The sequence below is a fragment of the Silene latifolia genome, chromosome 5, assembly GCF_048544455.1.
Source record: "Silene latifolia isolate original U9 population chromosome 5, ASM4854445v1, whole genome shotgun sequence".
NCBI classification, from domain to species: domain Eukaryota; kingdom Viridiplantae; phylum Streptophyta; class Magnoliopsida; order Caryophyllales; family Caryophyllaceae; genus Silene; species Silene latifolia.
This window is the reverse complement of record NC_133530.1, coordinates 20971222-20986803: the sequence shown is the minus strand read 5'-3', so window position 1 is coordinate 20986803 and position 15582 is coordinate 20971222. Positions and strand designations below refer to the sequence as shown.

Below are 15582 nucleotides of genomic sequence, written 5' to 3'. Positions count from 1 at the left end.
CAAAAAATGATCAGGACGAAGGGAATAGTAAATATGAGCAGTCGACTTGTATTTGGACCATTTATTCGCGACTGAGGCTCGAGGTAGATTATGGAACCTTGCTTGAAACATCACGTAAATCAACGATGAAGACGTACGGATGAAGGAATAATAACATGGAATCGAACTGTTGGAATCTTGTACTGTACATCCTAACTTAGCTCACACGTAAGTCAACGATTAAGAAGCTAATTAATTAAAAATGACTTAGCCAAATTAAATTAATAAAACAACGTGATTCCACATAGATTATTAATTACAAAATTACAATTTTACCCTCCAAGCTTCCTATAAATGTTGCATGCCCATGCAATTCCTTCTCATCAACTTTTCACCTTCCAAAACACAAGCCATTTCAACATCCTTCAAAAATGGCAAAAAGCCTAGGAAGTGTAGGGTTCTTCTCAACCTACCGTCCACCACTACCACTCGACTTATTCTCTCTCGCCGCAGGGCCCACTCTACTTGACCTCGAGGTTCACCTGACCGATGGTAATTCATATAACTACAACGGTCAGGTGATCCCACCCGCTGCCCTAAAACTCATGCTGAAGCGTCCAATGTTGGCCTCATTTGCGAGAGAGGCCGATGTGGACTCAGGCATGCTCTCGGGACTTCTTGTGGTGTCTGAAAGGAACGATGGCCTAGAAACACTTTACATAGTGCTTCGTCTAGCAGGGCTTATCAGTAGGCCCGTATTCTTCAGCTTTGCTGAAGTTTATGGGACGTATAGCGAGGCACGTCTGGAAGATAGTGGTGTTTTTGCTGGTGAATATCTTGTGTATGTCACTACTAAGGATCCTGCTCCAGTTCGTCGACAACCATGGACTGCTGTTTATAAGACTCATCTCGTCACTGGGGAAACCCAGCGCCTTACTCCACAAGGTAACCTTCTACCATGCTAATATTAATTTTTCGGTATAGGTCTTGTATTCTTGTTAAGTCATCTCAGATTGTGTTATTTCGAGTATAATATATGCGAACGACTTCTACATTTGTGTTTAAAAGGAGTTGTTTGGGGCATATTTTGTTATGGTAAATAATCACATATGAGTAGAAAATGTCAACATTTTTATAATAAAAAGTGGTTATTCAATAATAAATATTATAACTAAAACTTCAGTTTTTATCCATAAATTGATGGAATATTTTATCTGAAAATATTTACATTTTTCGTAAAATGATCACATTTTGTCTCTCTTAATATCAACGACGAAAAAGGCCTGCCTGAATGAGAATTTGCCATTTTGTTATGCACATATGAAGAATTTAAGTTAATTTTAAATTAGTTGATTAAAATTAAAATTTTGTCCACTGGTTTAATGTACCTTCTTTTTAATTAAAATTTGTGCTTATAATATATGTTCGAATTCATCAATATGGTCTTTTTAATGCACATATGGCTTGTCGTAAGACTAGCTAAGTGACATTTTAATATCGATTTAATTTATTCGTCTATGTCGAATATGTGAACAGGCATAGCAGATATAAGCCCGGCAGTATCACCTAATGGAACAAAGATAGCAGTGGCATCATTTGAAGGGAAAACTGGTGGATATCAAGGCGAAATCGAAAATCTCATGACCAACATATTTGTGTTTAATATCAATGACCCAAGCAACCGTACCATGATCATACCAAATGGTGGCTGGCCGTCCTGGGGAAGCGACAATGTCATCTTCTTCCACCGTAAGCTTGATGACACTACTGGCAACTACTGGGCCGTGTTTCGTGCTGATGTTAGCAATCCTTCCTCAATTGTTATATCTCAGGTGACGCCAAATAAAATTAAGGCCATCACTCCATCTGCCATCGACGAGCATACTGTTGTAGTAGGTACGTAATGCCATGTAACCCGCCAATCGACGACTCACAATGATCAAGTAAATTCAACTTAAACAAACAAATAAATCGATATATTTGAATGGTCATACATTTTAATTTAATAAGGGATATTCTCTTGTGTACTCCCGAACTTTTTTCGTTTTTTAAAATATACCTCTCGTTTTTCAAAAAAAAAAAAAACATTGATCGACAATAATTCTCTGTTACGAGTTTAGAAAGCGGTAATTTATTTTCATCAGCTTTAGCATCAACAGTCACTACTAGAACAAGTTCAGTTACCGACTGAAATTAACCGACCGACAGAAACTTAGTTGGTAATTTATTTTACCGACTGCTAAATAGCAGTCGGTAATTTATTTTAATGACGAAGCTTACAAATCGTTTTTCTTAGCTGGAAAGTTCAAAAAATCGGTTGGTAATGTAATTTACCGACAGATTTCCAAAATTACCAACCATTTTTACCGGTCGGTAGAATAATGTCGATACAATAATCCTTCAGTAAACATAACGTTGTCTTGACTAAGTCAAACCTTTTTTCCGAGTGAAAAAGTGATGTTGACTAGATTTTTGTATTCGGAAATATTTTAATAATAAAACCGCATTATATGAGACTTTTTGTTCTAATTAATTTAGTCTTTTGTTCCACACAGGTACTATTCGCAAGAGCTCAACGTTTGCGGATAGACGTCTAGATGCTGACCAGTATCGACACGTGGAAATCTTTGATTCGACTGGGATAAAAAATCCTGTTGCAATTACCAAAAGGAGTAAACCAATGTCTGATCACTTTAATCCATTTGTCATACGCCAAAAAAATAGTAGCATGCGAATTGGATATCATCGTGGCGTTATCAGCTTATTGGTAACACGTTTTTCTTATTTGAACATCTCAGTCATTTCTTTACGTTTCTTAATATATCAGACATTACAATATTTGTTTATTATGACAGGACCCAACGGTGGTACAGAGTCAAAAGCTTAAGAATCTGAAGTCTCCAATTGATGATTTAGGGTTGTTTAGGGTTTCGGGTGCGTTTCCGACGTTCTCTAAAGACGGTTCCAAGCTTGCTTTTGTCGACAACGAGTTCCTCGCTGTGTGGGTTGCTGATATCAATGGCCCGCTACGTATTGTCTATCAGGTACATTCTTATCCTTATGACTTAAATTAAGTTATAATATTGTCGATTTGTCGTAATTAATCTTATACTTAAACGATAATCTAGGCGGAGAAGGCGAACAGTGTGTTCGCTCCAATTTGGAGCCAAGATCCGGAAAAGGACATACTGTATTTCTGCAAGGGGCCTTCATTTACGGCCAACAGTGAGGTCGATATCATGGCTATTCATAATCCATCCTCTCTATTACCGAGTGCACCTGTTCCTATTATCAAGGATGGCTTTAACAATACCTTCCCTTGTACCAACCCGGATGGTAAACATCTTAATTCCATACTTATTTAAGGTGGTTGACTTCGTATATGTGATTTGCGCCTATGACCTATGGGCGGAATTAACCTGTAACGCCCTGAAAAATAAGCTGGGAGCACAAATCAGCTCATTTTTCGGGGCGTTACATAAGCCCAGGCCATCTGTTGAAATCAAGGATAGTAGGTAGAAATTAGTGTAGGTCCCTATGAATTGGATAAACAACCTTGTAGCTGGGTTACGACCTACGGATAGACCCGCTAATATTGACCCGATCTATACCTGACTGAACCCAATATAACCCAAACCTGAATGTTTATTGTTGCACGCTCATTATTATCCATTAATAACTTGTTAATAGTCTACCCAAAAATGACCCAACCCGGCCTGACCCTAACCCGACCTTACCCAAGCTCGTGCAATCTTGAAATTAATCCTACCCGAACCGGACCAGGTTGACTCGTTTGCCAGGTTTACTTACGGGTCCAAGAACACCAAAAAGCGACATATTTGTCTAATTATAAAATTTACGAAAATGTAAATATTCTACTTTCTTTGTTAAAGTGAATAATTATGTTTGCTTTATTTTCCCCTCACAAAATAAAGCAAACGTAAACTATTCAATGCGACAGAGAAAGTATGTTTATGTGTATGACCTTACGATTACCATACGAAAACATGACAGGAACAAGACTTGTGTACCGATCCACGAGAGGTGGAGGGACGGAATTATACAAAAACCTCTATATAAGAGACGAAGCCCACCTAGAAAAAGAAGACAACGAAATCGTTATAACCCGACTCACGGAAGGAGCTTGGACCGACACACAGTGCGAATGGTCACCAAATGGTAAATGGATAGTATTCTCATCAACTCGCGACAAGCCTGCTAATGCTCCAGTATCAGACAATGGTCTCGACCCAGGATACTTCGCGGTCTATCTAGTCGCAGTCGACAACCCATCTATTGTCGTACGAGTAATCCAAAGTGGGCCCAATATCGCTGGGCACGTTAACCACCCGTTTTTCAGCCCAGACGGGAATAGCATTGTGGTCGCCGCAGACCTTGCTGCCGTGTCATGTGATCCGGTCTCGCTTCCTCTGTTTAATCACTCTGTTAGGCCTTATGGAGACATTTTTACAGTCGATATTGACCCAGACGACATCGAGAAGAACAAAGACATTCAACCATTTAATCGGTTGACACATAGTAAGTTCGAAAATTCGACATGTACTTGGACTGTTTACTCGGGTGATGCTCCTGGTGGATCATGGAACCTTGTTCTAAACCTGCCTCATATACTTAAGTGTCCTTTCGCGTACCCCGATGGTAGCGAAGGCTGGCAGATGACCGGTCATCTTATCTTCCCGGATAGGCTGTGTTAATCGATCGATCGATCATATTGGCTTGCATTCGGGTCCTAATATCTTTGATGTCTGATACGAATTATCGTTTAAGACCGTCATAAGTTAAAACCACTAGACCTACAATATGTCTGGTTATGTTATCTTTCGTATGCTTTTATTTCAGTTCTTGTTTGTCGTTGTTAATCGAGTCGGCTTAAATGTCTCCCTGGGTTATATTTAACTTTATATTATAAGGGGGATACATAATGTATTGGCCAATTAAATAAAGAAATTAAAGGGTGATTTTATTTATTTATTTTTATTTTTTTACGTTTTATTTTGTATCTTTTGGTTAATGTTATGTGGTTTTCTATCTTATGTTACCGTTAATTGTCTTGTTCCAAGATGACTGATTGCCAACTCAGAAAATACGTATCCTTGATGGTTAAATGCTACTCCGTATAAGACTACCTACTCGCTGTCCGCCTGTTTCGGTCATTTGCATATCTTTAGTTTTAGCACGACGACCAAGGAAAAAACAGGGAGCTAATTACGTTATGATAAGTTGATCAAATTGAGTGTGAAAAATCAAATTACCCATTAAATATAAAATAGACAGATGAACAACTGACCATTATAAAATATTCATCCTCGGTACAATTTTGTTCGGGTATAAACTAATTAACTTACAAACTAGATTTGAACTTGAAAAAAAATATAAATAAATCCTTAATTTGAATTACTAAACAATTTATACAGTATATGATTAGTAATATAAAATGTATACCGAATATGTCTTAACCTATTGCTAAGCTTGAGGTATCGTAATTCATAACAATATATCATTTGTCACGGGTTCAAATGGCCTCACTCTATATTGTACACGCCTTGCGTCTCATACAGCACAAAACACAACACCATAAGTTAGACCGTGCAAATATTATTTCGGTATATATACAAATTTACATTTTAGCAAAAAAAAAAAAAAAGAAGAAAAAAAAGATATCAATAATATAAGTTTTATAAAATGCTTTTATTGTTATGAAATATTAGATAGTATATGGATGTCCATTTGGGCTTGTATAATATATATATATATATATATATATATATATATATATATATATATATATATATATATATATATATATATATATATATATATATATATATATATATAGAGAGAGAGAGAGAGAGAGAGAGAGAGAGAGAGAGAGAGAGAGAGAGAGAGAGAGAGAGAGAGGCCATTATATCATATTAAGTTCATAAGTCTTAATGTGGACTGTTGGATCAAGCAAACCAATGGCCAAGATTGCTAAAGTAAAACCCCACTCAACTAATATTTTAGATTTACCTCTCTCCTCTTACCCACTAACCCATGCATGCTATACTGTTATGTCCATCAGTCCGTCATCATTTCCCTCCTCATTTTCCACATAATTCAAAACAACTTGCGGTTTTTTTCCCTCTATTTCCTGTCATTTCGTCTTCCTTTTCTTTTTTCACATTGCTGATAACTCCATTTTCATCACTACCAATAAATTCCAACTCAACAGACGCCATTTTCATCACTACCAATTAATTCCAACTCGCCTGCAAACTCGCCTGTCTCCATTTTTTTATAAGGTATTTTTTCCATTCCTTATTTAGTGATTTGTACTTTGTTTTTTTTGCTAATTATTGCCTTTGTTAAACTATCATAAAAAGAGTTCATTTGATTTTTCAATTTTCAATTATGGGTTTGCTGATTTTGATTTGTTCAATTGTTAATTATGGTTGTGCAGATCAAATACGAGTTATTTGATAATTAACAATGGTTTTTGCCAAGAAAAATGCCAAGAAAACTTCCAAGAAATCTGAATCAAAGGTAAAAAATCTCGTCTTGTTGGTATAACTCTTATAGAATGATGTATAACTTCAATTAAATATATGCATAATTTTAATCCCAATTGTTTGTCATCTACAGATGAATGTTGTAGAAAGTATTGACAAGGGACTTGATATCCAGGTTAAAAGTTTTGACTTTTATTTATACGTTACTAGATGTATAACTCTGGTTACTAGTTGTATAACTTTAGTACTCAATATGTATAACTCTGGTTACTAGATGTATAACTCTGGTTACTAGATGTATAGCTCTTCTGATTCTGTGACCAACTCTTCTTTCATAATGTAAAACTCTAATTGTTATATGTATAACTCTACTTCTATTTAGTTTCTATGCCTAGAGTTATACAATATATGCCTAGAGTTATACATTTTATACCTGGATTTATACAATATATACCTAGAGTTATACAAAGATATGCCTAGAGTTATACAATATATACTTTGGAGTTATACATTAGATGCCTGGAGTTATACCTAGAGTTATACCGGAGTTATTCGGAGTTATACATTATACCGTATATGCTTACAGTTATACATTTTATGGCCAGAGTTATACATTCTATGGCTAGAGTTATACATTATATAACTTTAGTTTTCAGAATGTCTAACTTTTGTTATTATATGTATAATGTATCTTTATTTCGTATAGCTAACTTTCCGATTATCTCTTCTTTTGAATGGTGAAAAGAATTTTGGATTTTGAGTAATTTTGGTTGAAAAGAAGAGATGACAAACCATTCAAAATTCTTTTTTATATAACTCTTATTGAATTATGTATAACTTCAACTTAATATATGCATAATCTGAATCCCTATTGTTTGTCACCTACAGATGGATGATGTACCAAGTAATCGACAAGGAGCCGATTCCAAGGTTAAAAGTTTGACTTTTGTTATAATCTATAGTCATTTGTTGTATAACTCGATTACATGTTGAATAACTTCTATCTGTCATAATGTATAATCGGAGTTATATAATATATGTCTAGAGTTGTACATTTTATACCTGGAGTTATACAATATATGCCAGAGTTATACAAAGATATGACTAGAGTTATACAAGTATATACTTGGAGTTATACATTTTATTAATAGAGTTATACATTCTATGGCTAGAGTTACACATTATATAACTTTAGTTTCGGATTGTCTAACTTTTGTTATTATATGTATAACTCTACTGTTATTTCGTATAACTCTCCCGATTATTTCTTCTTTTGAATGGTGAAAAGAATTTTGGATTTTTCTGAAATTTGATTTTACAGTAATTTTGTTTATACATAATCTGAATCCCTATTGTTTGTCACCTACAGATGGATGATGTACCAAGTACCGAGAAGGACCCGATTCCAAGGTTCAAAGTTTGACTTTTTTATAACTCAGTCATTTGTTGTATAACTCGATTACATTTTGAATAAGTTCTCATTGTCGGAATGTATAACTCTTGATATTTTCTGACTAACTCTACTATCAGAATGTATAACTTTACTTATATTTTGTATAACTCTGACTATTTATTGTATAACTTTAATTCACAGCATGTCTATTTTTTTGTTGCAAATATCTCTAATTGCAACTACAATATGTCTAATTTTGTGTGTTGTTCTTATTTTTCCCCAGATGGTTGAGGCCAAGCCAAGGGTAAAGAGGGTGCATGAAATCACGGTTTCGTGTCGACCTCAAAGGTTTGTCTCTATCATTGAAAAGCTTAATGAGGATCAGGTGTCCGCTGTTAAGAAAATTGGGTTTGGTGGCCTTTTGGAGCTTAAGATTAGCAGCTTCCCACTTTCACACGTTCGCCTATTCTTGGAGTCCTTCTCTGATGGGTCATATGTATTCAGGGCTTCTCGGAAGAAGGAGTTTATGATCAGTAAGCATGACATGCATGACTATTTTTTGATACCTTTGGACCCAACCGTCTGCCGTTGGTACCTATTGGTTCGCAGAAGGGGTCCAACGATCCCGAAAATAAGGAGCTGAAGAACAAATAGCGGCAAGCTTACGGGGTGGATAAAGCAAATAGTTCAATAAGTTTAGGGAAAGTTCACAAGCAACTTATGGAGTACGAGGAGGCGGACGATCATTTTTGCCGGCTATTTGTTTTGTTCTCTATGTCTTTATTCCTCGCACCCACCCCAAACAACGGGATAGATTTGAAGCTTTTAAGGGCTGTAGAAGATCCTAAAGCCATTCCGCATTTTGACTGGTGCTCTTATATTTTGGAAATGATGGTGAAAGCGGGGACAGACTGTTAAAAGGGGGTAACGATGTTGGGTGGATGTATCCTCTTCCTCATGATAAGCTACTTTCAGCGATATGATTACAAGGGTAGGCCGTGCCTCCACGATCTACCTTTGATTAAGCATTGGGATGAAACTTCGCTTGTAGATAGGGTAAAATTTGAGGTGGCTCAAGGGGGATTGGGTACTTTAAATTTGTCTAAGACCAGGTATCCGAGGTGCCTTCAAGATCCCTCTTATATTAGGAGTTTGGGAGATCGGCCTCGGCGACCCTCGTGAACCCAAACTATCATTTGCTATCGCCCCCACCCCCTCTCTCCCCGCTCAACTTCGAGAAGAAGTTCATTGATCGAACTACCAACGGTGTCGAGGATGACCAGGAATTGAAAGCTAGGGTGTCGATGTAAGTTCAATCTATTATATATTTTGCAGATTGATTATGTTTCAAATTGAACGTACCCATCTATTATAATATAACTAACTTTATGTACTTCTTCAATGCAGCGTACTCACGAGATTTATCTACAGATGCAAAGGAACGCTATTGTGTTCTATTCATGGTACGCAGATGTAATCGCAAGGATCAAAGTCAGTAACTAGTGATCCGACGGGCCTAAATCCTAGTCGGGCCTCTCAAGAATTCTTTGAGGGTGAAAAGATCCAAAAGTACGTCATTTGAAGGTAGCAGTTGCGAAAGGTCAAGGTTTCGTTGGTAATGCTCCTGCATTTGGAGAGGTAGTTAGTGAGTCCCCCAAAAAAAATGACGGAATCGATGCATCTACGCGTCAAATAAGTGAAGTTCTGTCTAGTCTCGCCAATGATGGGGGTGGCAGGGGTGGTAACCCTTGTGTTGAGCCGCGTGGAGAGTCGGACAAAGCTGACGCGCCAACGAAATCAATTGCAGTTTCATGGTCAAAGATTATGGAGGAAGTGGGAGGTGATACAGTAGTTTCTAATCCGTTGTCAGATGCTAGCCCAGGGTTAGAGGATCAAGTTATGTGCACCCCCGTCCAAACTGTCAGAGAGCTGTTGTTGGAGGCGAAGTACACCGTGGAGGAAATTAACCAAGCTTACGGACTGTCAGAGGATGCTGAAACTCGGCCCGGGGTAGGTGATGAGGTGCATGAGCAAGTTGATGGGGAGGGATTGAAACAAAATGTTGAAAGATTGTCAGACAATCAACCGTCAGATAAGGAGATGGAAAAATCTACGGTCCCATCATTGCCAATGGATACACAAGAATTGATAGAGTGTATGTTTTCTACTGCTGAAATCAAGGAAGCTTTATCTGGACTTCCAGCGGACGGGAGTGGTACTGGTGGCGAGGTAAATTTGTTAATTTGCGCTAAATACTTGTTATAAATTCGTTTTTTTTTTAATTGGTCGTGTATAACTCTAAGTAGATAAAGTATAACTTTGTTGAAACTTATGATGAGGCCTTGTAACTGTAGTGCCTCTTTGTATAACTTTATCTTTCAATCTGTACAACTGCAATGACCGTTTGGTACAACTCTTAACCATATGTGTATAACTCTAACTCAAATATGTATAACTCTTATAGCATATTTGTAATACTTCACACATGTATAACTCTTGCCCTTCTATGTATAATCGTAATTCATTGGTTCTCAGAACTCGTGACCTCTTTGTATCACTTTTAGAGTTATACCTGTAACTTTTTTGATACAAAAGCATGGTGTTTAATTTTATTATTTTTCATTCAGGCCACTGTACTAAAGGATGTAATTGAGAATGTTGAACAACAGCCTAACAACGGGGGTGAAAACGTAGTTGTTGTCGATGGTGCGGAGGTCACCCCGGGGAATCCTGCAACGGAATGGAGTGGAATCAAATCCCTCTGACTTTCATGAGCACGACAGATGTGAATGAGGCATTTGCCGGGGTTGATGAGCGAACGATTAGTGCGGCCAAAGAAGGTGTGGTAGTTGAAATCGCTGGTGCTGGGGTTGAGCCGGTTGCACCACCCCCCCTATTTATGTGCCGCGATGTGACATGATCCACCATCCTTTCTTACTGCATTCAACTGTCCCCCTTCCGTGTATGGACATTGTACCTGAGAACCTAGGTTGTTCTCAGGATTGCGGGGCACCCGAACCTCGACCAAAGACGTATGCTCACGATTCTTGCGATTTAACAAGGAACGTTTCAGGACGGTGTTCAGGGTGAGGAAGGATGTAATGGATTATGTCTTTGATCAATTCCACGATCATAATAAAGAGTAAGTAAAAGATAAGTTTTACCTATATTTCAATACGACAGTGAAACAGGTCATGAATCTTTTCACTTGCTGCGTGTCTCATTTTGCTAATCCTTTGTAGGGAACAATTGGTCACATATGCCACCCCAACTGCATAATGCGTATTGATCTCCAAACGTTGATGCCCGGGTCTCAGATTATGGCCAATGTCATCGACTGCTGGTTTTTACTACTCAATCAGCTTACGCACGCGAACACCGCAGCTGTTGCAAGTTCGCGCTGTTTCTTTGGCCTAGGTCACGCTGTAAGTGTGCTCGAACTCCGCAAGTTATTTTGTGACAAAATGTACGTAACTTGTGATATAAGCTGCCAACCCCCGTCTATCATTTTTATAGGACCTAGCAATTGCAATTTGGCAAGGCAGGAAAAAAACTTGGTTGTTGATCATTCTGAAGGCTTTTGTGCCTCGTGGGACATGTGGCAAGAGTCGTGTTCTAGTCCATTTCAACTGGACTCTGATATGGTGAGCTCAGATATCAATATAAAGACATTTCCATACTGGAGTTATACATTATTTGCCTAGAGTTATACAATATATGCTTAGAGTTGTACAATATATACTTTGGAGTTATACATTAGATGCCTGGAGTTATACCTAGAGTTATACCTGGAGTTATACACTATACTGTATATGCTTACAGTTATACATTTTATGGCTAGAGTTATACATTCTATGGCTAGAGTTATACATTATATAACTTTAGTTTTCAGAATGGCTAGAATTATACATTCTATGGCTAGAGTTATACATTATTTGCCTAGAGTTATACAGTATATGCTTAGAATTTTGATGAGTGACTAACTTCACTCCATAACTCTAGGCATAGAATGTATAACTCACTGCACATAATGTGCAACTGTAAGCATATGCCTAGAGTTATACAGTATATGCTTACAGTTGTACATTATGTGCAGTGAGTTATACATTCTATGGTTAGAGTTATACATTCTATGCCTAGAGTTATGGAGTGAAGTTAGCCACTCATCAAAACCGAGCATATACTGTACAACTCTAGGCATATAATGTATAACTCTAGAAATAGAATGTACAACTCTAGACATATAATGTATAACTCTAACCATAGAATGTATAATTTCAATTATGCACAATATGTATGCCTCTAAGCTTCTAATTATGTTTTATAACTCTTAGACTTTTGGTGCATGTTTGTAGGTTTTCGTCCGGTAAGTTAATCGGCGATCAAGATCACTACTCTTGCATTTGCATAAATTTCCTCTCTGAGCAGATCGAGTACCTTGATAATCGTTCTTACGAAGACGATCTTCTGAAATTACCATATGGAGGGATTGCGCGTATTACTGTAAGTCTTATAAAACTGGTGACTAGATTAATTTTCAGCTCCATTGTTTTGTTAATTGGTCTTCCCGTTTTAAACGCATTGCCTAACTTCTGCCAGGCTGATGCGATGGGAAAGTATATGGTCTACAAAGGGCTCGACAAAGGGAAGAAAGTTGAAGGGTTTCCTTTTGTAAACATTAAATTCAACTGGTAGGGAGCAGGGCATACTCTCAATGACTGTAGTCTTTACGTCATGGTTCATATGTTGTTGTACCGTGGAGAGCCATTCGAGTGTACCATAGGGACAAAGGACGGCAATGACCTCATGCGAGCGGAAGTTGCTGCCACCCTTGTCCTCAATGACATTAACGTGGATAGGGAAGCTGTGTTATCTAGGGTAACAACTTTTAAGGAGGTTAAAGACCGTGAAATGGAGGAGCTGCGTGAGGCACATAGGTTAGCCGGCAACAGAAGTGGAAGGAAGAGAGGTGCCGGAGTTGCCGGAGAGAACAGTTCTGCTAAACGCCCTTGCTCCAAAGTCAGTTCAACCTATCGGACTCCACCTTCCCAAGTAGCACCGGGTCGGACGCCGTCTAGTCGGGCCCTCTCAGCGGTCAATAGCCGTTCCCGGGGTAAGGGCGATGGCCTTGGTTGCACCACATATTGCGGGGAGCTAGACGCCGACCTTACAGTGGTCGCCAAGATGCCGAGGTTAAACAAGGCATTAATTAGGGATATCCCGGTGTATCGCAAACAAGTGGCTGATTACGTTTTCCTTGATGACTACAAATTTCCAAATGGGTAAGCTGTCTAAAATCAACAGAACCACTTGAGTACTGTTTTATGCTTTGTATAACTTCAAGATTAAAATGTATAAATTTACCAACTAAAGTTATACATATCGTTAATGGAGTTACACATTCTTAATCTGCAGTTATATGTTTCATCACTGAAGTTATGCAGTCATTTTAATAGCAGTTACCTTCCCATTTAGTAGACGTTATAGCCTGACTAACACCTGCTGGCTGAACCACAGTGAACTACTTGTGAACAATCACTACTACAGATACAGGCTATAACAACGGTTAAAAACCGTTGTTATATAAAAAAGCGGACGTTGTTAAAGCGTCCGTTGTAAAAGGTTTTAACAACGGTTGGTTTTCTTAAAGCAACCGTTGTTAAAAATATTAACAACGGTTTTAAGTATAAAAACCCGTTGTGGAAAGTGTGACTCAATTTTGGGGGGAAAGTTATAACAACGGGTTGTAATATACAAAACCGTTGTTATAACTAAAGACAACGGGTTGTTTGTAAATAACCGTTGTTGTTTGTTCTTAAAAAATAAAAAAAAAATTAAATTAAATATTACTAGATGCATGTATAATTACGGCCCGTTAGAATTCGATGCATGCCAGAATATCCCTTAAATTAATTACCAACGTTTTGAAAAAACTTATAAATGTGACTAGCTATAAATATTAAAGCATCCTTTAGTATCTAACATTCATTAATTGAAACAACATGGCAATGAACCCTAATTTTATCAACAACGAAGAATGGCTTACACAAACGATTCAAAGATGATGAGAAGGTTCTCGCCAGGAGCTTCCCGCCGATCAACACCCATTAATCAAAGCATCCCTTGAACATCAACGGAATTATTGGATTAAGAGGCGTGAAGCAGTCCGGCTTGTCAACAAAGCCTCATCATCATCATCATCTTCATACCCTCGTCGGCTTTGTTATTTCGCAACTTGGTCAGACCCAGAGATATGTTGAGTTGTACTCTTCCAACCTTATCTCCACATGCAAGTCGTGTCCTTGCATATATTCAATCTGTTATTGCAAAATATGAAGCCAATGACCCAGAAGTTAGCGGTATACCAGAGTGGCGTGATTGGTGGCAGGTTGAGAAGCGCTTTTTACGCTTAACCGGGTTGTTCCGGCTTATTATACATCTTTTGATTTCTGATAATTGCTGTAATGTATTTGGTTTAAAATTAAATGAAATGATCATTTTGAAAGTGTTGAGTTATGCTTGTTTGATTTGCTTCCATTTTTTCAACTCCATAGATCGTCATCATCAAGATCCGATTATTACCGCCATTCTTGTCCAATAAGATTTGAAGCAAAGATTGAGAGATATGATGATGCTTGATTATGGCACAACTTCCTAACATATATATTAATTAAAAAACAACTCAACCCACACATTGCTTAGTATAAATACATTGCATTATCTCAACTAACATGCATTTCCATTATCTCAATATATTCTCCAAACCCTAATTGCTAAAACAAACTCCAAATAAATTAACCCTCTCCTTAATCTTTCAAAACAAACTCCAAACTCCAACAAAATGAATGATATCATCCTTAAGACTCTTACTATGCTCGATCCGTACTGAAGGACGCCAAAGAAGATGGAAATGAAATAATTAGCAGATGCTGAACGGAACCTAATGGTCGATAAAAACACATACATGGAAATGAAATAATTAGAAAAATAAAATAATGACGATGAAACAAACCTGATAATTACAGTAACGTACGTAAAGAGACGATGAAATCAACAAAGTGACGGCGAGAAGATAAAGCGACGATGAGAAAGAGAGAAAGAGACGATGAGAAAGTGTGTGTTTTGTGTTTGTGTTTGGTCGCCGCTGGGTTTGTGTTTGTGTATGTATTAAGGTTTGTGTTTTGTGGTCGCAGCAGACTTGTGTTTGTGTGGTTTAGAGTATGGAAGGTATTGACAACGGTTATTAAACAACAATCGTTGTGAAATATGTTTTAACAACGGTTGTAAAAAACACCCGTTGTTAAATAAGTTTTAACAACGGGTTTCAAAAATAACCGTTGTGATTACTTTTCACTAACTTTGCGCCAATTTTGCGCCAAATTATTAACAACGGTTGTTCATGTGTGACCCGTTGTTAAAACGAATAACAACGGTTTTTATAACCATACCCGTTGTAATTGATTTTAGTAAAATTCGCGCCATACATTCTACAACGTCTATTGTGATTTTCGTGAATAATCGTTGTTAAAGGGGCGTTGTAGTTGCCTGGATTTGTAGTAGTGTATTCCCGGCACGCAACAATTAATAGGTTGCAAATGTTGTCCATGCTCCCTGAGACGCCAATGGATGATTCAGTGATTGAGTGTTGGTCCTTGTTGCTTAATCGTTTGGAGGCAGAGGAGTGCGCGTTATTTCGTTCGT

General features: G+C 37.6%; 1 protein-coding gene across 1 annotated transcript; it reads left to right on the top strand.

The window, feature by feature from the left end:
* The first annotated feature begins 410 nt into the window (after positions 1-410).
* LOC141655022 (uncharacterized) lies at positions 411-4694 on the top strand. The gene is made up of 6 exons (XM_074462125.1): positions 411-924; positions 1516-1875; positions 2535-2746; positions 2835-3023; positions 3108-3315; positions 3994-4694. The coding sequence occupies exons 1-6, from the start codon at positions 411-413 to the stop codon at positions 4692-4694; spliced, it is 2184 nt and encodes a 727-aa protein (XP_074318226.1).
* Positions 4695-15582: the final 10888 nt, after the last annotated feature.